Source organism: Hyalella azteca, unplaced genomic scaffold (assembly GCF_000764305.2).
Source record: "Hyalella azteca isolate HAZT.00-mixed unplaced genomic scaffold, Hazt_2.0.2 contig6341, whole genome shotgun sequence".
In the NCBI taxonomy this organism is placed as follows: domain Eukaryota; kingdom Metazoa; phylum Arthropoda; class Malacostraca; order Amphipoda; family Hyalellidae; genus Hyalella; species Hyalella azteca.
In genome coordinates this window covers 220,371-244,392 of record NW_025936504.1, presented here as the reverse complement: position 1 = coordinate 244,392, position 24,022 = coordinate 220,371, and the positions used below count along the sequence as shown (strand labels likewise).

Genomic DNA, 24,022 nt, shown 5'->3' with positions numbered 1-24,022 from the left:
ATTGGTTATTGGTACTGTGACATTTGCCCTTCAATTATATATTTCTTATCTGTTTCAGACGAAAGTCAACATTGAAAATGACATTGAAAATTAGTTTGGATAATCACACAGTATTGCCCAAATATCCTTCACGTTACTGTACGATATCTATTCGGACATAAGTGGCGTTTTATTGCTCAAGCAGTTGTAGGGCTCACGTTGAGCCGGTCAACCAAATCAAATCCTATAGATTTCCTATTACTAATTATAATTATGCACTCTAATTCAATTTAAAGCTTTAAACACTCTCAATCATGGCTTATGCGTTCGGAAATTTTTTAAAATTTTTTATATGGTGTATTTGCGCTGCCAATCTGCAAGGCTCTTGTGATGGCATTCATATTGCAAAAAACTTCGACTCTAGTATGAATCAAAATATAATGAATAACAAAACTGAAGCAGAGTCTCGCACCAAAGGAATCTCTGAAGTTTTAAGCACCATTGAAAATTTAGAAAATGAAATCGCAGTTTTGAGTCGCGGTTCTTTCGAAGAAAAAGAACTCAAGAATAAAATCATTCGATATGATAGTAAATTTAATGGGAATTTATTTGGAGCAAATGTGAATGACTATATTCACCACAACTATGATTTTGATATCAATAGAAGTGAAATGGAAGGGAATTCGAACAAGAGCGTTAAGTTCGGAATGGAGGCATCAGCGATAAACTTCCGAGAAAACTCAACTGGTGATGATAACCCGAACTCTGTGATACAGAATACCGATACATTTATTGGTCCTGCGAAAAACTTTCGAAAGTTGACCTACAAATCATACAAATCTATCGGAAAACCAAAACCCTTGGAACACAGCGAAGAAATCCATTCAAGATCTCTGGTGGAACAGAAGACCTTAAAACGTCGTGGTAAGATGCACTCTTCCAACTCAATATCGGCGAGGAAAAAGTCAAGGAAAAACGCTGGAGTTTTTGAGTCCATTCGAGTTGCTGGTTCTGGAGTCGACGATTTGGCCGGCGGTTCTTCGAGGAAGATTCGAAGTGCTCCTTCCGGTGCCCTCAGTGATAGTGAGTACATACTAAAGTCCAAGATCCCATTGACTATTATTATTAATATATTTAATGTCATTATAATTTTTACTGTAATGTGTTGTTGTTATTATTATTATTATTATTATTATTATTATTATTATTATTATTATCATTATTATTATTACTTTTATTATTATTATTATAGGTATAATGATTTAATATGATTTTTATTGCCTTGTAAAATATTCACTATGTCCAATTCCAATATCTCAGTTATACGGATACGCAAATGCATAATGCACAAAAATCATTACAATCATCTGAGTGCTCTGCACTTTTGAAACCGATACTTTTCGAATCAAATCGAGAAACTTTGTCAATGGCTTGAGCTGTGTTGACTACAATCAACGAGTGCGATCCTTGGACCAAGTGATCTACTGATTACACATGCATTTTAGAATTTTTGAACTGACGATGTATAGCTGGACTGTAAAACATTTTCAGTAAAAGATATTTTTTTCTTGCATATTATTTTTCTTACTTTTAAATTTATAGTAATTTGTCATTCAAGCCAACGAGTGACATTAATGTATAATCCAGGAATGCTTCAATATTCCTCGAGTGGCCGCAAGTTGAATGGTTGACTGCATTTGCCCGCAACTGATAATTTCATTGAATTCAGCCGAGGATTGACAGCTGCATTACTCTAATTGACGGCACTGGAGGCAGTCGTGCGGTCGCTCTGCAATTTCTAACATAAAAACTAGCCGTTATTCTGTCATGGCATATGCGGCTGCTCGCAACAAAGATGAATTATTAAAGAATAATAACTTTTGGATCTATAATTAAAAATTTTTAATTATATTCGTGGTATAAACAGTAAAGAAATTCAGAGCAACATACGAGTATTGGTAATGTGAATAAGATTATTAACTTAATGCGTTACATGGGTACGTGGTGGTAGGATGTGCTAAAACTGCTACCATCAATGAATTGGAGCTGAAAAATAATTCACTTTTAATTTTTATCCATCTAATTCTGTCTTTTTTGTACTCCAAATTCGTACAATAACTCCTAATACAGTTTTTTGCAGAAATTTGACACAATCATAACTGTAAATTTAACTGAAAAATAGTGAGCTATGTTTAGGGCGTCTATGACAAACATTTAACTTAATACTATCACAGCATTGTAATAAAAACGAAAAAATAAGCACGGAATGCAGAACTTGGTCTACTAAGTCTCAGCTACTACCTTATATTATTGTGAACGTTCAATAGCTTGCGACTCGTGTACACTCTTGGACTGCGGCACACTGCGGCCATGTCCCATAACTCAGAGAAGTGCTGTTCCAAGTGACAATATTCCGCACGTCTGACATCAGTTTTATCGAGCCTCAACAACTTGTATGAGGTCTTCGTGGAATGTAAATTGGAAAATAAACGTAAGCCAAGACCATCGATTGGAGAACCAATCACGGTTCACTATCAAGGTGAGCGGTCCAAGAAGCAGTAAGTCACCAAGATCTTCACTGCCTCGTCCACATCCTGGGAATGTAGAGGAGATAAACTGGGTCTCTGCTAGCCTGAGATTCCTGGTCGTCATGTGACGAGGATTGTTCGCCTTTCAGAACTGTCGCTGAGCTCCAAGTTGGGAACGAGCGCCGGAATTTAGTCATTCTCTTGAATGCCTGGTTTGCCTCATAAGAAAAGTTAAACTCTTCCACTACATTTAATATGTTTGATTAAAATTCGGGACTACTGTTAAATGTTAGGTGATCTTTTCAGAAGTTTTATTGCAAATTAAATTTACACAGTCTTGAACTGCCTTAAACTCGTGTTTACGTTAAAGAGAAACTTTTACAATGCTGCTTTACGGAAATTTCATTCACTTTAAATAAAAATAATGCATTAATTATGTGTATACTGGTCTTAAAATGAAAAACTATTTAAATTCAGCCAAATTTATAAAAACTGAATTTTAGTTATACATTGCAATATAATTCAATAAAATGCAGGACTACACTGCAATAAATTGCATGTTGTGTGAACCATGAAGGCATATTACTGAAATCATGTACAGTTTTTGCCGCATGTTGTCAGCATTAACTGTGTGCCCAGCGACATTCTTTGCAAACTTTTGGCCCAAGTGCTGGATAAAAGTTTTTGATTGTGAAAAAAGTTTAGGTGGAGAAAATTTTATTTGTTACGTAAACTGTCGATGCTAAGGTAAAGTTGAATCATTTATTTAAAGATATGGATTGCTTGACATCGATCGCTTGGAACACTCGTCATATCGGAGGAGTGAAGATGTAAGAGCACTCTCTTCGTCAATATATAACAGTAATATCAATATATAAGGAACAAATTGCTTGTCAATAAATAGCAGGAATATCGACATATAATGTTATGACCGCTACATTCCCTTGCAGAAGTTCCGTTAGAGATACTGAAGCCTTCTGACCAATTACCGTGGAGTTTCTTCGCACATACTGAAACATTTCAGTCAATCACCGAAGAGTTTTGGAGCATTTTCTACAATATTTTAAGTTAAGCACCAATCGCTAAGCTAGCAATTATTTGCGGAAACATTACTTAATATATGCTAGATTGTGACATTACCAAAGCACAGAATATCATACCACAAAGAATACATAATTTGATCGTTTTTCTATCTTTTGTCTCGTTATTGACGTCATGACAAATGCTTACTTCGACGCATTTTTTAATGGCTGATTTTATTAACATAATAATCAGATATTATATATATTATCGTTATGTTTTTATCTAGATCATGATTATTATTTGTAATGAAGTGTTGCTGCAAATTTCCCACTACTGTATGTCAGACTACGAAGTTTAAGTAGGACCGACTCTGACGTCGGTGTTAAATTGATTATAGCCGTCAGATACTATGCCGATCCCGACTTGCGTCCTGGTTCCGCTCTTATAGGATTTTGACTCAGACGCCAGGGTGAGTTGCGTGCTATGGTGGTGAAATTTAGCTTGGAATACTTGATGGAATATCGTGATTTTTGTGTATATAACGACTTGTCATGCGTAGATATTTACTTTCTGTTTTCTGTTGTAGGATCGTGCGTTTTCTCAGATCTCCATGCGTAAGCTCTCTCCTCGCATTTTGCTCTCCTCGCACTTTAGCTTCCTCCGCATTTAATTTGTTAGTTCGTTTAATTCATATGCCGCACCTGTTTGATTTGTTTAGTTTCGATTCGCCGTTTATCTTTAATAAATAAATTTAAGAAAGTTTGTTTGAGTAACTATCCGCTCTGTCCAAGCTTTTGCTGATTAGGCCAATAGGGAAGTTGCATTCAATTTCCGGTCATTGGTGGACGTGACAATTAGACCATCCGAACTTTGAAGTGACGCGATTAATTAGCTATTATTCAAGATTAGTTCGTCACATTATTAAATATATTACTGCAGAGTATCGGATTTGTAGAAAGTATAGTTTCATTATTTATTTAGATAGTTTTATATTAAGATACAATAGCTATTATTGCAGTGTATTTTACTACATCTACGTTCTTGAATGTCATGTTCATATCATTGTTTATTTTACCTTATTTATCAGTACCAAAGAATCTCTGCAAACAAAAACTGTGACCTATGCCTGATATTCGCAGAAAGCACAATTTTATTATTAGTGAGAGAAAATAAAAAATTATTCTCGAGTATAATATTCTCCTAGTTTGACATTCATCGCAGACAAAAAATTTTACCGCAGCAAGATGGCAGCCAGCCCAGATGGTTTATCACCTACATTGAGCGACGAAGGAAGACTGCAACCTCATTAATTGATTATTCAAATAACTAATGGATTATTGTACAATATTACTAACTAATAATTGATGGGAAATATTTGAGAATGTCTAGAAATCTGGAACACGTAAGTGCGGTGATGGATAATGACGACACAGATGTAAATCATGTAACTGCTGTGATGAATAGTGACAGAGTTCCAAATCATGTAATTGTGGTGATGAATAATGACACAGTTGCAAATCATGTAACTGTGGTGATGAATAATGACACAGTTGCAAATCATGTAACTGTGGTGATGAATAATGACACAGTTGCAAATCTTGTAACTGCGGTGATGAATAATGACACAGTTGCAAATCATGTAACTGTGGTGATGAATAATGACCCAGATGCAAATCGTGTAACTGCGGTGATGAATAATGACACAGTTGCAAATCATGTAACTGTGGTGATGAATAATGACGACACGTATGCAGATCATACAAGTGCGGCGATGAATATGTTCTTATACAAATGTTCTTGTATGACCTAATTATAAATCAAAGATATAATCTTTGTTACAAAGAGCTTGAAATAATATAAAATACTAAAATAATAAAATAATATAATATAAAAATGGATCAAGTTGAATCAATCGAAGTTTGTTCAATAGTTTTCTGATTTTTCAATTTTATCAACGTACGTTGATCTGAAGTTCTGGCCAACAAATTATAAAGAAAAATTGGACTGAAGCATGGATGTGCAGAACTATAGACATTTTTCTCTGATATTCACGGGATACGGCCGAAGTGATTGTGTTTTCTATTTCTGTCTGTTTCTTTTGTCAGGTTTCGATTGTGCATATAGGCTTGTCGTGCGTACAGAGCCACTCTCTGTAGCCTCCTTTAACTAATGGCAGTGCTCTCGCTACAGAGGAAGGCAAATACAGGAGCCATTGAGGCCGTGAGAGAGAAAAATGAACGTCCATGATGCCACTCGTCGTGCAAACAACGAGGTAGACCTCACGCTCCCCTGAAGGATTAGGTCATTATTATTCCAATGTTTAGGTTGTATATACGAGAAAACACATGGTATGAATTTTGTTATTCATATGGGTGGAATTCGAAATGGTTTAAGAGGCGTGTTTCAAATTTCGGAGGGAGTTAAGTTCAATATTAAAAGTACAAAAGAGAAGGGGGGATTTTAATGGGTAACTTATTTCTGATTGATTGACAGGCTTGACAATGATCAAAAAAAAAGTAATTCGTTGATTTGGATATGATTTATTATTTGATATGATAGGTTTGAGAGTAAGGTATAGCTATTATTTAAGAAAGAATAGAAGATAATGTGAATGGTCTGTAAAACAAACGGATCCCTCATTCAGCCCTGAATGCAAGATGATCTCAGAGCTTTACACTCACATGCGCGTCAGAATCTTTTGTCAGCATACTTGAGAAAAACTTATTGAGGATCTTCGAAATATGTTCTTGGAAAGAGGATCTTCGAAAAAGAAATGGAATAAATTGCATGCGCTGCTTGACCAGTTGGCCGTCGATTTATATTCCTTCTTTCCAACTGTTAAATGAGCGACCACTAATTAATAAACTAAAATTAAATATCATAAATGATATGACGGCCTATTTCCCCGGTTTTCATACAAATTATTGTTTCTTCGTAGCAAGAACCAATCAATATATATCAAATGCTTAAGCTTAGAATTGCCTGATCGAATAATCGCCCGACATTAAGCAATGAACCTAATATAGCAGATATATAATTTTATTCATATATTCATTTAGCCTATTGAGATTATGTTGAGTTTTCATGTTCACACAGGAGTGAAAGTTTGCCTAAATTCATTTTTTGCTGCTTATTAAAAAGATTATTATATGAGGCTTGTTAAAATTTTTAAAAATTCATTGAAATGCACTCATTTTGTATTTAATTTCCAGCCCTCACCAGATCAGCTCATTAATTAATTGGTTAATGAGAATATAGATGTCAGTCGTCTTTTTTTTCCGACGTTGCTTAAAACCGGAAAATATACAATTTCATTTTTGCAGAACAAATTCTCTTTAATTTTGTTTTTATTGTTTCCGAGATGTTGTTAAGGCAGTCCTGAAGTTAAAGAATATTTTTACGGCCGTATACAAATAAATACATTTTGGCCAGGCAATAATTTAAAGACATAAATTTTTTGGTTTTAGCCAACAAAAAATTTCAAATCAGCCTTGCTGTGTGGTAACGACCAAACAAGCCCATACGATTTCTATTCACGAACGTCTAGCAGACTGTAAGAACGTCTACTTGTTGGACGTCGGTGACAAGCTTTTGTTTCTCAAGATGCTAGATAGTCTGCATAATCTTTCGCACATTAAGATTATGCAGAACCTAGACCGGGTAAACGTGCAATATTATTGCACAATATTTGGGTAGCGCAAAGCGCTATAATATTGAGTGTCTAACTCTTTATAGGGCCTAGGGGGCATATTGATGGTTTACGCACTATATTGTGTTATATTCAGAATCTTGAAAATATAATGTGCAGTCGGGAATTATTACGTCGCTTTTGCTGTCATTCCGAAGAATGGTTTTGTGCGGGCGGAGGCCGACATTCAGGCTTAATTGATTTAATTATCCGTAATATCGAATGCGCAAATGATGACTCGACAAAACCTGTCTGCCACGCCCGATTCTCGTGAAATTTAACTATGGTTGTTTCTAATTTATTGCTGACAAGCACAAATCTATCTCGACAAATTTTTACGTTCTGTGTTTTTCCTTATGTTGCCACGGGCCAGAGTGCGCAAAAATGGAAAACGGAAGAACCCGATCGGATAAAATTAAAATTTAAAAATACACTGCTGCTCAATAATATAGTTAAATTAGCTTAGAGCTTCTATAACAACAACACGGAAAGAAACTTCGAAATTCTTCAAGCCGTATGTAAGCATTTGCTTAGACGCACATGCTTCTCTAAGCCGTAAAATCGCATTTCCCGAGACAGGCATGTGACTCTAAGTCGTAAGTAAGCACTTGCTTATACATGCATGTCACTAAGGCTGACAGGCTTAGCTTTGTTATCTCAGGAAATAATCTAAATCTCTTAATTGGTGTTGCGATTTTTTGCATTTTATTGTTCACTTGCTTTGCAAGACACACGCGTGAGCCCCACAAGCTTCGTATCATTGAAGATAATGAACACGACGTCAATGTCAGTCATGCAGCACGCAAACCACCGACCCTACTAACGAAAATCAAACGAATACAATTTGTAAAAAGGAGTACCTATAAATTAGCACCTTCTAAATGGTAGCAAAAATAAGGAAAGGATCGACCTTTAATAAAACGCATCGATTATCAATAAGCTTAGTTTTATTAGTTATAGACAAATTGTTATGTCGCTGAGAATAACATGCAGGAAAACAGGAGCCAATCATCGGTATTTACTAATTAATTACGTACAACTATGAATTTTTTTAGCAAGCTTCAAGAAATAGCCTAATTATATTTACCTCATAATCACTTTACCAGCCAAAAAAATGTTTTACGAGAATTATGACAAAAGTTGAGTATAAATTTAATTCAATAGCTCATGTACAGTAGAATATAATTTATTTAAATTCAAGGTGCCGAGATTTCGCATGGAAATTTCACCCTAAAAGAATTAGAGCGCGGGCTTTGCGTGCCCATGTCCCGTATCTGTCCCCGCGGGGTCTCATCAGATAGCAATTGATTAACGAATCCTCAAAACGCTAGAATAAAAGTCAAAAGGCGAGCCAGTGAGAGAATATTGCATTCACAAACTAACTCACCCAATGGACTTCAGTCAGTCATTCCCAGTTGTGCCTTGATTAAGAGCAAATTGGATGTGCGATCTCTGTCATAAGCTCGAACGTAACACCACTGAAATTTAATGGAAACTGAAACTGAACGAACACCACTGAGCTATAATTGAAAGACATCAGATTTCATGAAATCACTTCCATTCATTTGGAATTCATTAGCAACGTTCATATTTTTGCCTGAAATTGAAGTAATGTTGGATTTTTATTGTTAGAATATCATAACCTCAGCTTTTCGGTTTATCGAAACGCTACAGCGATGCCCGCCTTCTAGCGATAACCTAACCCTAGGGGTTTGAAATTTCGCTTCGTTATTTTATCTCTGCCCTAAATGACCAGAGGCTTTGAATGCCATCTATGAATAGGATAGAAACTTTTCAGGAATAATGGTAAGTAAAATCAGATTTCAAACATAAACATTTTGTGTAAACTCCTTAATCAACAAATTAACTCAAAAATTCACGTAATTATTTTAGATTTAAGTTTTAATTTAAAAATTTTAATTTATATTAAGATGATTTGAGAGAAACTGAAATTTATACACATCAGAAAGCAGGCTGGAGAGTTGGGAAAGGGCCACATTGCTTTATAAATACGGAAAAATTAAAACATTTCTGTGAATAATAAGCGTGACAATATGATAACCAAATTTCCGTAATATAATAAAAATCATTAAAATTCTGCCGGTAATAATTTGACATGCTACTCTACTATCGAGTATCATCCCCAAAAATGAAACAGGCTCTTCGCGTGGTCACAATTTTAATACAACCTTCTAAGCCTAATTGTGTATTATAGAAAATATTCGGTTAGAAACTATAGCATTTCTTAAGCATGCAAAAATAAAATTAAAGTGGAGCTTCAGAAAATTTGCTTACTCTACGATTTTTCTATATATCTTTTTCCTGGAAAATTTTCGAAGACCTGTACAATTCTCGGGAAAGATTTATAACAAAATTACCGGCAGCTTCAGATTTTTGTTGTTAACTTTTAGCCTTCACTACCGTTGAAGAAACCTGCGGCAACGTTGCGTGCAATGCGACTGAAGGTTCAAATGCAGAGGCAAAAAAGGGTTAATGGAAGAATATGGCAAGGTCATTGCCGCTATTGGGGAGAGTCTCCAATATGTGCAAGGGTGGATTATAGCGACGCTGGCCCAGGCACTTAGCACTTAATTGGGCAATTCAAGGCACTCTTGAGGGGCATCTTCCCCACAGACGCACGCTTGCCTAGTATCCTATATCGTTTATTTAAAGAATGCAATTAAACGAGTGTTATTCTCCGGTTCATCAGGAAAATGTTATTAGGAGGATGCTATATTAGCGAACATTAATTAGTCAATAAGTTAAAAGATATAATAATCAACACATGCTAAAACTCAAAGTCACCGACAAAAAATGTAGGGTAAAATGCGTCAGGGCGCAAAATTCTACAACTTATGAGTACCGTGAAGAATAATTATCTAAAATCCAGTTAGATCGCTTTTATTTTACGATAACATGGGCATCATTTGTCGTTTTTTGCCCAAGCCGACGCTGGTTACTTTCAACATGTGTAGAGCATTTGCCGCTGATGAAGTCACTTCCAGGGCCCCGATTTATCATGTTTTGTGGGAAAATTCACTAAACTTTGTCTTGTTTTAGTCAATTGAACGCGAAGCCCGCGCGTTACAGCGGATTTTCTGGGATTTGAAGGAGCCGTAGAAAAAGGAGCGTAAGGCTTTAGTTGATTGCGAGACGCTTCTGTGGAGAGGCGGTGAGAATTTCAATGGCGTATCCACTTTCCAGCAATGCACCTAACGCTTCAAAATTTTCATCCATGTCGATAATGTCATGAAAATTCAACCGTAGATAATGCCATCAATAATGAATTTTAAACTAAGAAGTTAGATTTTTATCCTGATAATTCTACAAATGAGTTTTTATTTATAAACAAGAACTCACAATAATGACAGTTTGAAATTAAAGAAAAAATATTTTCTAACAAAACGATTTCAAAATGAATGGTTTCAAAGGTAATTTCTAATTGAGAAATGTGTTAACCTTCTCCATGAATAAGTTTATGACCCAATTGTTTCAACCACAACCTTTTATTTCGAGTTCTTTTCTAGTAGATTCCATGCAATTTTTATGACGAGGAATATTAGTCCTAATCACGTATCAAGTTTGAGAACTTCGTTCAATCCTTAGATCGCTCCCAAACCAGATTTGGTTGCTCATTAATTTTTCTTGTGAAATAATGAGACTATATATGCGGGCAAGATTGCAATTTCAGATTTGGTTTTGATATCCAATGCTGAATAAAAATTAACAAAATGCCAACCAACTAAATGCCGGTGACTCTTAAAATATGGGACAAACGTGAATTGTACTTGTCGAGACACGCGAGTACAATAAGAACAGACACAGCGATTGTTTTCGGAATATCTATGACCTGTGTAGGCCAAGTTGAGAAGACCAATCATCCGCATGAGAGTTAAACTTATTCTTTAATCTTATTAGGAACAATCGAAATACAAGCTAAGATTAATAATATGTAGCGAATTGCAATTGTGCATTTTTTTCGAATGAACAAGACCATTACTCCGCTTTCAAAATACGTTATTTACTTATGTTAATTTTTCTACATCAGCACCTAAGGTGAGCGATGGCGTACTATGCAGGAACATTGTTAATAACAAAACTTGTTAATAATTTCGAAGACACCATCTCACTAGTCTTCATTAGCAGCGACGTAGGTTGTTTGAGACGAGTAAGCTGTCGTGTACCACTTGTAATTATGCTAATTTACGTTGAATGAAATCTTATTAGCATAGAAGGCCTTGTGATGGCACTCATTGCACATTCTTTTGAGCTTTCCACTTGGACGTTACAATCCATAAAACTCAATAAATTTTATCTTGGAATCTTCACGGCCTTAATGAAGCTGTTTCTAAAAGATCGAAGAGCAATGGTGGCCAGCAGCAAACGTTTCGCGTCTTCGCTTTTTCTGCTGAATTCTAGCAAGCTGTCTTGAATTCTAGCTGTCTAGCAAGCTGAATTCTAGCAGTCTTGATTGTGACGGTGTGATAAGGATAGAAATTCATAAAATTGGGAATATATGTAGAACCGTTGAAGATTTATTAGCGAGAATTAGGAAGTCTTAGACTTTATAACAAACCTACAAACCAAAGTTTTATTCAGGTGGGGTGTTGTGTCTCCATCATGACAATCGCCAACTTTTTAAATTTAAACTGCTTTATTTACGTATTTTTAAGTTGTACCATATTGAAACTTATTTATTTATGGTTGTTTTTATTTATTTATGATCCAGTTGCGGATTACGCTTGATTCAAATGCATTTCTCTACCCTAGCAACAAGTCAGTTGTCGACATATCTGTAAAATAATGAATAAACTCCTCCGCATCCTGATGGTATCGGGAAAAGGCTTTTTTTAATCCCTTATCAACACGCGCTTTGCGAGCAGCTATAGATCTTTCGCCTGTTTTTAAGTTAAAGAAAATTAAAATAGTTTATGAAAACACATACCTCAAAGCCTAGTTGTTTGAAGTTGTCCTTGATCAAATAAATGGACGTAATCTTTCAATCAACGTCAGGTTATTTCACTTTTATCACCATGCCGGAGTTTGTAATCGATTTTTTGATTAATTAGCGAAACAATTGAATATGACGACATTTAACTTTAAATGCCACTCTCTATTAAAAAAATAATACTTAATTAAAATTAGGAGCCTGAAAAACTGAGAACAAAAACCTAATGAACCGATATTTATGAGAGAATATCTTACCATCATCATGAAGGAGACAAGTCGCTAAAAATCTCCCAACAAACTCCTAGAATTTGTTAGCTAATCAACTTACGTGTATCTGCAATTTGCATCATGCGGAAATTTAGTATAAATTTTCGTGTGCATGCGCAAATATTCGTAGGTTCGATGGCATCATGATGTCTGCAACTAGCCGCCGCTTCCTTAACTGTCCGCATCGAAAAATATGTGAGTTCTTTGGATGTAATTAAACACTAGTTTCACAGTGAAAATAAGAACTAAGAAGAAACTAAGATGTTAAAGATACCATCCGGCTAAATTTCTATGTCACACGACGATGAAAATCATTAAAATATGTGTAAAATGATCTTCAAGATGCATTTCTGACACCGACTTGCCTCTGCGCTATAAAAGAAGCTAACTGAGCTCTGCTAGAATCCATGTCCTCTGGAGGGAAATCTCGCTAAAAGAGTCGCTGTACACACCGCCAAATTCTCCCCTTTGAAGCTACACGTTGGCACTAACAAGCACGCGTATCATAACAAGTCTTAGTCGTCTAAAATGCGGATGATGTCAAGCTCTCCATCTCATTAATCCTGACCAGAGAGACATTAATCATTTCGGTGAATGCTATGTTTAGTTTATTTATCGTTTACTAAAAATTTCAACTTGTAGTACATGAAGTCAAGCAACACATCGCTGAACAAATCTGGGAACAATGCTAAATGGTTTGTTTATGATTTTTTGGTGTACTGAATTAGCCTCATAAATACCAAGAACTTAAAATCTGAACCCTGCATCAACGGCAGTGCATTTGCCTTCAGTTTGCTCCGCAAACACTTGGTCGGAAGTTGCGAATCGAAGTTTGCGCATCCGCGCTTCCTTTAGTTTATGATCTTAGACACGATGTTGACCAATCAGTTTAATATCTACCGACATGCCACAACTTTCGGCACATCCGATTGGACAGTGTATGATGTATAGTACGTTGACGAAATAAAATACAAATAAATATATTCATAAAATCCAAACGGTTTTTAAAATGTTGTTGTTCAGCTTTTCTAATTCTTTTTCGTTTTGCTGACGAGAACATTTATGGTCGAGGCTTCTTTCTTCCCGACGACTCTTAACAGATATTGGGGGCATTCGAGCAGCATGAGAGTCCTATTCATTCCTGTGCCTGACGTTAACAACAACAAATGATTCTCTGCCGTTGACATAATATATACATAAATCTGGCATCAGAAAACTGCACGCACTAACATTTAGAAGAACGGTGCTATAATAATCTCTAATATTGTGAGTATTGATGCATTGATAAATGAAATGTAGCTAATAATTACGATTATCAGAATTTCAAAAGAGAGATTCATAGAGAAAAGATGACGTGTTATCAATATCATCTCTTAAAAATTGTATTTGCTTATTCTATTACTTTTGAATCAGTGAGACTGTTTATCCTATTGCCAAAAGTTCTTTACTGCCATTTTAGCCTCCGCTTCATATAATAGTCCTCTGTGGAAGGATTTTGGTATAATTATTTTTAATAAAGGAAGAGTTCATAGTCATCTCCTATATCTTGCTAATTTTTTTCAGATTTGCTTTTAAATCATTAAAAATAAAGATAATGAGGAAGGTATACATTTCATTCAATGAAACGCTCTGACTGATACTTATAGGTGAAAATTAAATTTGCCCGTCTTTGGCTTCATTCTGTTAAGTGATGATTGTAATTTTCAAAGTTTCAATAGGGGTCTTAAGTGTTCAAATTCTGTCTAACATCAGGATACAAATGTAGCATATATGTTTATAGCGGGCAATAATAATCGGGCAATATAATATAATATTATTATTATAATATAATAATCGGGCAATAATAATCGGGCAATAAAATAATAATAGCGGGCAATAATCGAGAATCATGTTTTAGCCTCCTGAATAAATGCTACATGCTGTCAGCGCCAACGTGGTCGATAAAATGAAAACGACATTGTATTGAATTATTGACGTTTTTTATTGAAATTGCATAGAAACTTCTTATAAAATTGTCTTGAAACTTTCAACACGCAACTACAGAATATTCCTGGATTGTGAAAGTCAAAAGAAGATGACACCATTATTTCCACTTAATTGAAATACATCAACTGGAGTCCATATTCTTATGAGGAACTTTTATTAGCTGTAGTGAACTGTTTATAATATTTTTTGGAAAAATGCGAAAAAGATACCATGCATTCGCATTCCCTTGATTGTTAACAAATTCCTGCGTGATTTGAAAAAAAAAGTTATCAGTGAGTATTGAGATGAAGCAATTATTGAAATTGTATTTCAAGAGATAATGAAATATACAATGTTATGTAAATAGGGGACGACCAATTACTGCATTGACTCTGAAAAATGTCAATCAATTTTATGTAGAATTAGGTGATGCCGTGTCAGTGAGCAATCAAAGTACCCTCATCGAGCTTTGTCCAATAAAAATTAGGTATGAGATGCCCTGGCCATGTTAGCGTGTGTGGTTGCACTGAAATTCCTAACTGCGCGTTAGAAAGACGCGCGTTGCAATTCAACAGATTGAGTCGACGTCGTATACCATATACTGCCGTATCAACGCATGCGCTGATACGTTGACTTCACCACAATTTTTTTAACGTGGTGAGTGCACTTCAACATTGGTGGTTGTAATGCTGTCGATGACTCACCGCAATTATCAAATAACATTCTCGGCAAAGTAGTTCATTAAGGGGGCTTAAGTGACCTAGTCTGAGGTCAACGGTGGTAAAAGGTTATGATTATGTCAATCGCTCGATCATACGATGGCTTTCACAAGAATCTAGCCTTCATTTCTTAGAATTTTATGGATAGTTAAAGCGGTGCTAAAAGATTTTACGTGGTTTGGCTGTTAAATTTCGCTGCTAGCCCCCGTATTTACAGCATATAATTTAAGCTAATCCTATAGTACCAACTCTGGTGTTGAAGCACGAATTTGCTTCATTAATACTGTATATCATAATTATGTCAGGGGCCTGATTTTATTATCAGATTATGGTCAATTCAGGCCTAATTTTATGGTATAATTTTACAACTTCATAACATGATAGTATTAACGGCTGGTCAGCTCTTGGGCCGCTAAAAGTGTTTCATTCATACCAACATTACAGTAACGAGAAATTGTGGTTATATTAAAAAACCTTTCAGTTTATGCGATGCGTCAGTAACCCATCAAATTTGACTAAATAAATGTATAACATTTGGATAAAAAACGGATTCAATTACATTTTAGTTCCTGAACTTCAGTTTCAGCGCACAAGCTGCATTTCAAAAGTAACAATAGCAATGATAGAAAGACATAAAAAATTTCTTATTATAGTTGATACTTTGCGCTGCTCCGGAGCACACAATTTAACTCATGCTTCAAAGTCAGAGTTTATGCCTTCATGTGGAAGAATGTAAATAAATTACCTGATTAAAAAACTTATTTAAGCAACCCTTTGGTTGAATTATTCTTAACAAAGGTCGTCCGTAATAAATCGATTTTGGGTAAGTCATGAATTTTTGGTGACCAGTTTATTAGATCAATTAAATTTCATTTTTCTCAATACTGAAACTCATTTCAATCGGACACTTATGAGTTTGAAGAAAAAATATTGCATCATTTCGAAGAAGGTTTGATTCTCATTCCAATTTACAACTTTTCAAGCAAATTACTCAGCAGTATAAGCCTAAGTATGTCTGTCATTAGTCTGTATATTTAGTTCACCAGATATTTAACAGAAAAAAAAAAACAAGCAAATTGATCACATATTTATTTAGAAATTCCAGGAACGTGCTCCATCATCAGTTCAAAATTTTAGCAAATGCAAGTAAAATACATTAATGGATTAGCAAATTTTAGTTAACACAACTCTCAGTACAGTTTTCTTTATTATAAGGAGCACATGGACGTAATTCCGAACTAACGACACTCATCTGTTATTGCGCTCGCTGATGGTCATTTGCAGAGGGCACTCGTTTCCAGTAATGATTAATGAATGATTTTGCATCAATCATTAATGATCGCTGAAGAATAAAATGAGAAGAAGACGAGTGAAGTATTGAAAATGCAAGTGTTTATTAATCAAACATTATTCTGGTCGGGGATGATAGTTTGCTTAAATTAAAAACCTTGAAACCATACTACAAGGATTTCTGCTACGTGGACTTCTGCAGGGTGACCCAGTGGTTACAGTTCAGAGTACCAAGATTGGCGCAGAGAGGCGCGGGTTCGATCCCAGCTCTGTGCGCCAGTTTCTGGTCAGAATCGGCAAGGAGGCCGGGCGGTTAAGCACAGCAGAATTGTAGCAGTGAGTTGTGAGTTCGAGACCGCAACAAGCTGTGAATGTTCCGCGATATTAAGAAGCGGCGACAGACCTACAGTCTAATAAACGTTGAAATCGCTACTATATTATTATGTCTTACTCATATTAATGGAATTTAAACCTTAATCAAATTGCAATCGTTACTTTACTAGTACAGTCAACATTTATCAGACTTTCAGACATACTAATAAATAAATCTCCCTTCTTCATAACATGCATTAAATCGCCTGTACAATACTGTCGGAATATGGTTTCGGAAAAGTCGTATAATTCGATTTCTTCGAAATCGAATATTCACGGAAAGTCATAATAAAATATTGCTTTGAGCGGTGTGCAGTCCTGGGTAACGGATTTCTAATATTAATTTCTCATATTCATGACTCAATATTATGTAAGCAATCTCCTCATCTTTTTTCTTCCATTTTCGTACCGTTAGCTCGATATTGATTAGTTTATAGGCGGCCATTCGAGTAAACGTTCTGCTGTAAATTTTTTACGAGGCCATGTAGGTCACGAAACTTGGAGAGCTCTTGTGCGAAAATGATTTTATTTGTAGCGATGTTAGCGTGACATTCGGGACATTGAAAAGAGCGGGCAAAGCAATCGAGCTTAGTTGATGTAATGCTATAGTGCAGGGCTAGAAACTGCATATTATCGTTCATTTTTAGGGTCTGTGAATGGAGAAATGATTGCTTTGCTGATGGAATATTGTAATGATTCAGGAGTCAATTCAAATGCAATCATTAAAGATGCCGAAAGCTTAAAAATGTATAATCTTATTTCAGAAGTGAATAGAATGTTTTCTAAAATTCATAAGCTTTGTAGAAACGAAGAAGGTGAGCAAGTTTGGTCCGCTCCTGCAGTGGTGAACACACAGCATTATTGGAAACGTTTTTTATTCATAGGAAATGCAAGAACGGAATAGCTATAGACTCATCACATTAGATTGTTCTTTTCAATCGTTTCGTTTCGTTGCTCCTTCTTTCAGACTTCGTTTTTTCGTTCGCAATTCGCAGCGAATAAATTGCTATTAGTTTAATCAACAGCCGACGAATAATGGCGAATAATGTAACAGTGAATCCAAGTACGAATATTAGTGAATAAATTTACCGTAAAAATATCCATAGTCGTCTACGCTTGGGTAAACTTTGCCAAAAAAAGTTTTATCCCTTTTCACCACCTTAAAGATTTCATTATATTATGCTCGTCGTTAGATATTGATATTTCTTATTTGTCTTGCATGAATATTACTAATAAGTCATAATTCAAGAATACTCAGCCGAGATTGAATTTAAACTTTCAGTTTCACTTGTGTGAATCCATAGATTGTTTTTCAGGACATTCAAACATAACTCCTTAAGAATGTTGAGCATTTATGAATAATAATGGAAGTAAATCCAAAAAAGTTCAGAATTTACGGCCACATTTCACTTAATAATACATACCAGTAATTTTATTGTCAATGAGATTGATGGAGGTCCTTACGGAGAAAGAAATTCCGACTTAACATCTCGGAATAACTAGAAAATGAGGACCATAAACTAATCAATGACATTGCTCAAGGTCTCCTAGAAAAATAGCATCACAGGCGGTAAGCTGAAAATAATACGTTTTTAGCGCATTTTCTCATTGATGTCCGTCTGTCTGTCTGTCTGTCTGTCTGTCTGTCTGTCTGTCTGTCTGTCTGTCTGTCTGTCCGGTTGTCTGTCCGTCCGTGACCTCAAGTTTTCGTCGACGAGAAAATGCGCTCTCTGTCATTCACTGCAGTGAGTACTGAGTTATATTTTTTTGTGAAATTGCAGGTTAGTTAATTGCGTGAGGCTTAGCCGAATGGCTATGCGATCAAGCGGAACGCTGCTGAATGCAAGTTATATGAGCACTGCCATTGCCAGAGAACAACTAAAATAGCACCGAATTAAACGATGACCATGCATTGTTACCGTGAAGCCTATTATACAATTGATGCCATCTGTGGCTACTGCTCACCTAATTAATGCAGCGGTGACTGATTCAATTATTTTCATTCCCAATTGAAACGCTGAGCGCTTTGCCGATTGCAGACAAAAATTTCTTTGATTTTTAGTCTTGTTTGAGCAAATTTAATTTCCGGGGAAATTAAATTGTGTGATATTATTTATATTAGAAATATAAACGTCTTATTCGAATAAAAAATTGAAAATATTTACCATGCAAATGAACCAGAGTGTTTCATTGGACTGCGGAGCATCACTCGAGTTATCATCACCTAAGTTATCATTGACGTAGCCACTCCAGACGCCTCTGAAGACATCGTTGGAACTCCTTGGAAGCACTCGATTATTTTCATCCTTTAGAGTTAAGTCGCCTAGAAAGCCATCAAGAGGCAGACTCGATCTAGTTGCTCGAAAGCTTTCTAGTCCAATATTGAGTGTTGATAGCTTCCGCCGAGCTTTGGCTCTAGACTGCAACGACGCGAGTTTTCAAACACCGCACCGTGGCTTCAGTCCGGCTTGCAACGCAGTCAATGTTGTCTCTAGCGATGAAACTCACCGTTTTGGTCATAAAAGGCTTCTTGTGGCTTAAATTAAAAAATAGATATTTATAAGTAATGTTTAAAAATAGACACTTCCTGATCGAAAATTGTACACTTATTTATTTTGAGATTGGAATTTTCAATGAGAGAATTCATCACGATCTCAGAAGATGAGCTAACCAGAAAATTTTAACTTTATTAGTTCTGAGTATTTAAAAATACCAAGCCGGAATGAAATGTCATGTATACGAGTACAATGCCAGTTATGTTCTTCTTCTGATAAAAGTTTGCACACTCAATAACCATCCCAAATACCATACTCTGTCTATATGGTCAGCAACTCAGCATTATAGTACAAATTATATGAATAACAAAATTCATTATTTATTTATGAGAACCTGTCATTTGTGCGGAATACAGCACATACGCGATATCTAGGGGATGAAAAGTTTGTATGCGATTTATATGAACGCTTTGATGAAATAATATAGCATATTTAATTTCTCATTCTACGAAAATTCTCGTCTAGCCAAAGAATTATGCAAACTATTTTTTAGAGAGTGAGATCTTGAATATATTAAATTTTTATAAATTCATTTCAAATTATTCTTACCTGCCCCCCCCCAAATCTAATTTATGTAGTAGGAATTTTTAAATCACAAATTCCATCCCAACACTCGCCTTTTCTCTTGGTTTCCATGAGTTTTGATCAAGACAAATTTTCCAAGAACGCAGTCCAATCTTGGAGACGAATTTTGGATTTCCGCCGAACCTTTGCGACGGAGAGCGGTGCTGTTTTTACGTACATCGTAACTGTATTATGGAAAAATTGATACCAGAAAAATACCGTGAATTTGATATTTCGCTGTGGAGTAAATGGAAGAGTCGCTCGGTTTATGGAGATTTTGGGAATTTGGAAGAGTGGTGCGCTGTGCAAAAAAGCGGGCATCTTGAAACACCTCTACTAGAAACGTGGAACATATCGATTTTATTTTCCTTCGTAAATTTATACGAAGAATTGTGTAAAGTATTTTTAAACAATTTTCCATGGCCCAAGTAACTACCATTTGCTCGATTTCCCGTTATTTCACGGCAAATTTCACTTAACATAAAAGTCTTGTGTTTTTAAGCGCTTCTAAAATATGTTTTTTCAATTTTTAAACATTTGAGATTCGCGTGAACTTAAAATTTAATCGAGAACGCTAATTGTGGATTTTTAGTGCGTCTAATTAATGGCACGAGCCAAAATAGATCCAAACATGACCTGAAAGATTACATTTTTCTAACATCAACAAAGATCCGTGACTGACAGGAAGTGAACTGATACTTTCAACCCTAACACATTCGAGAAGAAAATCTCTTCTCTAAGAAGACGGTAGTCGTAAATTTTATGGCAGAAGATTCGTTGTTGGTCTAAACTATGGAAAAACAATGTGTCAAGCTAAAGAACTTCATTTATAAAAACGTCTCGTATAGTGTGAATCTTATCATAACGGAAAAGTCGAGGGAAATTTCATCTTCGAAGAAATAAGATTAAGACTCTAGAATTTAAATCATGGCTAGAGGATAAATATTAATTTGTTTTCTAGAAGTCGTGAGGTATCGCTAAATCTCAGACATGACCTAAATTTTACGTTCTAGAACGTAATTCATACTTACATTAATTATTTCCGAGATCAATGAAACTCAATGGGCATCATTTTCATGCAAGTTATTTGATATGTCATAATGTCATAAAAACTAGTTCAAGAGAGATGACACTATAAAAAGTTTTACCTTTCTAACCGTAAAATAACAGCGGCTTGCCATGATAAAAAAAAATAGGAAAGAACAAATAGCTCAACTTTATTTTCGACACACTTTTCACTAAACGAAATCGTAAATCGAAAAACATGAGTACAAGAATATCACGTTTTATTAAAATTATTTTCCCGCTGTGCAGGTCCTTTAACAGAGAGGTGGGCAGTGATAGGCGGTAAAGTGCTACTTCCATGCGACGTCACTCCTCATCCCGTGGGAGACGCTCCTTTGCTGATGCTCATTTCCAGAGGCGAGACTCCCATTTACAGGTGAGCAGACTGCTTCAGCTCATCGCACTCAGTGCTTTATTTCCAGCGCTGGGACTGCTACTTACAGGTGAGCAGACTGCTTAAGCTCATCACAGTAAGTGGCTCCTTTCCAGCGCTGGGACTCCTACTTACAGGTGAACAGATTACTTAAGCTCATCACAGTAAGTGGCTCATTTCTAGCGCTGGGGCTCCTACTTACAGGTGAGCAGATTACTTAAGCTCATCACAGTAAGTGGCTCATTTCTAGCGCTGGGGCTCCTACTTACAGGTGAACAGATTACTTAAGCTCATCACAGTAAGTGGCTCATTTCCAGCGCTGGGACTCCTACTTACAAGTGAGCAGACTGTATTAACTCATCTTGGTAAATGGCTCATTTCGAGAAGCGAGACTCCCATTTACAGGTGAGCTAACACTCGTCAGACTTAGTGGAGGCTATCAGACTAACACTCATATTTACTGGAGAGGAGTCTACCCATACACATGAAACTCAGTGCCAGAGGCATAACTCTTATATACACTCAAACACATCATATTTATTGGACGTATCCTTAATCCCACGAGTTTACGTTCATAGATCATCATTATTTTGTAATCATAGAATATTCATTCGTTTTCAGCAGTCGTTGTGGATTGCGTTTTTACTATGAAGAGGAAAATCAATTCTTCCATTGTGTTCCATTGTGTAGAAGATCATTTAGTGGACTTATTTCGAAGCAGGAAATGAGTGTCTTCTTATTTAAAAATGGTGTCTTTCTGTCTTATTTTCATTCGTGGATAGTATATTCCGAAAATATTCATTGGTCAATCACCCATTAATAATCCTTTTATAGAATGTTCTTTAACCCATATCCCATCACATTATTTTATTTCTTAACAATCGTACCTATTGAAGGCACATTTGTACCTTCCCAATCCAACAAATGTTAAACTTTTAATTTTTAATACGGACTTCAATGGCTGCATGGCCTAGTGAATGCTCATGGAAGCGGCCGCTGGGAAATTATAAACCATTCGATCCATGGGTGTTTAATTTTCTTACGTAACAATCGTATCTAGTATAGGCGTACCTGTACCTTTTCAGACCAACAAGGTTTTAACTTGAAGTTCTTAAAACGGATTTCATTCGGGTATACGCAGCGTGGACGCCCGTAAGGGTGGGCGGTTGGACTCGTCGATCCACTGGTCCTCCCCCAACCATCTGGCTACACGCGCCCGCTTCCTGATGGTCGGCGGAGGGGCGCTCGAGATCGACCCTGTGCATAGCGACGACCAGAGCGACTACCATTGCAGAGTTGAGTTCCGGGACTCACCGACACGCAACTCCAGAGTTCGTCTCCAGATTGTTGGTTAGTGTTCGATGTTTGAATAAAAAATAATTATTCGAATAGTAAATATTATTTGAAGAGTAAATATTATTTGATGTTGCTAGAAATCCCGATACATAATTCCAAACAATTGTGTATAGAAACCGAGTAGCATGATTTTAAGAAACTACTTAACAGTTCTTTTTGCCAGCTGCTAGTCGAGAGTTTGTAAAATTGAAGCTGGAACAATGACATTACTTTGAATCTTTATGAAATTTCATATGTAATTACTTATCATTTCTGTTTGAGTTAATGAACAATTCTTTAACGTCGAGCAGTGGTGCCGCAGATGCCTCAGATCACCGACGAAGCTGGCCGTAAGCTGACAGGCATGATCGGGCCCTACGACCTGGGCGAGACCATCACTTTGGCTTGTCACGTCAGAGGAGGTAGGAAATTCTACAAATTTCCTACCTAAAACCCCGGAAAACACATATTCTATGATTTTTAAACCATGGGTTTGGCTTTAAAACCCCGAAAAACCCTTATTCTATGGTTTTCAAACCATGGGTTTGGCTTTAAAACCCCGAAAAACCCTTATTTAGTGGAGGAAAAATTCATTTAATTACGGATAATTTTAGTGAAATTCAAATAAATTCCACGGAAAAACTTCATGCGGCGAATTGAGTTTGATCAAAACAAAGGTACAAGAAAATATAAGACGATAATTTGAGGCCGTTATATTTACTGGGAAGGCCATAAATATGAATTTATGAAGGCCATTTAATAGTTATATTAATATATTTATTATTCATGTGTAGGCCATATAAACGAATATTGATTAATAGAATAGATGACGACGTTTGTAATTAATGTCCATTCATTTTCATGATAAATAACAAAATGTGGTTTAGGAACATAGCTCAGGCAGATCAAATTATTATTTTAAGCACGAAGTTAATTTAGTAACAAAATTGAACATCTGAGCGCATGGAAGAGGAAGAGCAGTCTGTTTTTTTGGGAGGGGGGGGAATTCATATTGAACGGACTTCCTGTCAAAGAAACCTATTAATCTTTGGCTGGCAACCCACTTAAAAAGATTTCGATAGCTTAAGGCGCATATGCACTCGCCGAATTTTTTTTCCCGAACGTTCAGGCACGTTCACTCATTTTTTTTTTTACTTCTGAAAAGCATTCGCGAACAGGCAGTCTGAGGAACCCCTGGGAGTCCTGCGTCGGTAGTGATAATGTCATAAATCGAGACAAGCCGTCGAAAGGAAAGGTGCGGATTGTGAGAATTTTCGCTTTGGAGAGGAGCAAATTATGTGGCTGATGCCAAAATGTCATTCGCGCGAGTATAGAACTCGTTCAGTTAG

At 36.1% G+C, this 24,022-nt stretch overlaps 1 protein-coding gene across 1 annotated transcript in view; it reads left to right on the top strand.

Moving 5' to 3' along the window:
- The first annotated feature begins 218 nt into the window (after window positions 1-218).
- Window positions 219-24,022, top strand: part of LOC108668489 (nephrin) — a 41,196-nt gene continuing 17,392 nt past the window's right edge. The window contains exons 1-4 of the mRNA XM_018155720.2: window positions 219-1,062; window positions 21,215-21,341; window positions 22,480-22,688; window positions 22,985-23,095. Coding sequence (XP_018011209.1) covers window positions 294-1,062; window positions 21,215-21,341; window positions 22,480-22,688; window positions 22,985-23,095 — 1,216 coding nt within the window. The 5' untranslated portion in view covers window positions 219-293. The remainder of the gene's footprint in view (window positions 1,063-21,214; window positions 21,342-22,479; window positions 22,689-22,984; window positions 23,096-24,022) is intronic.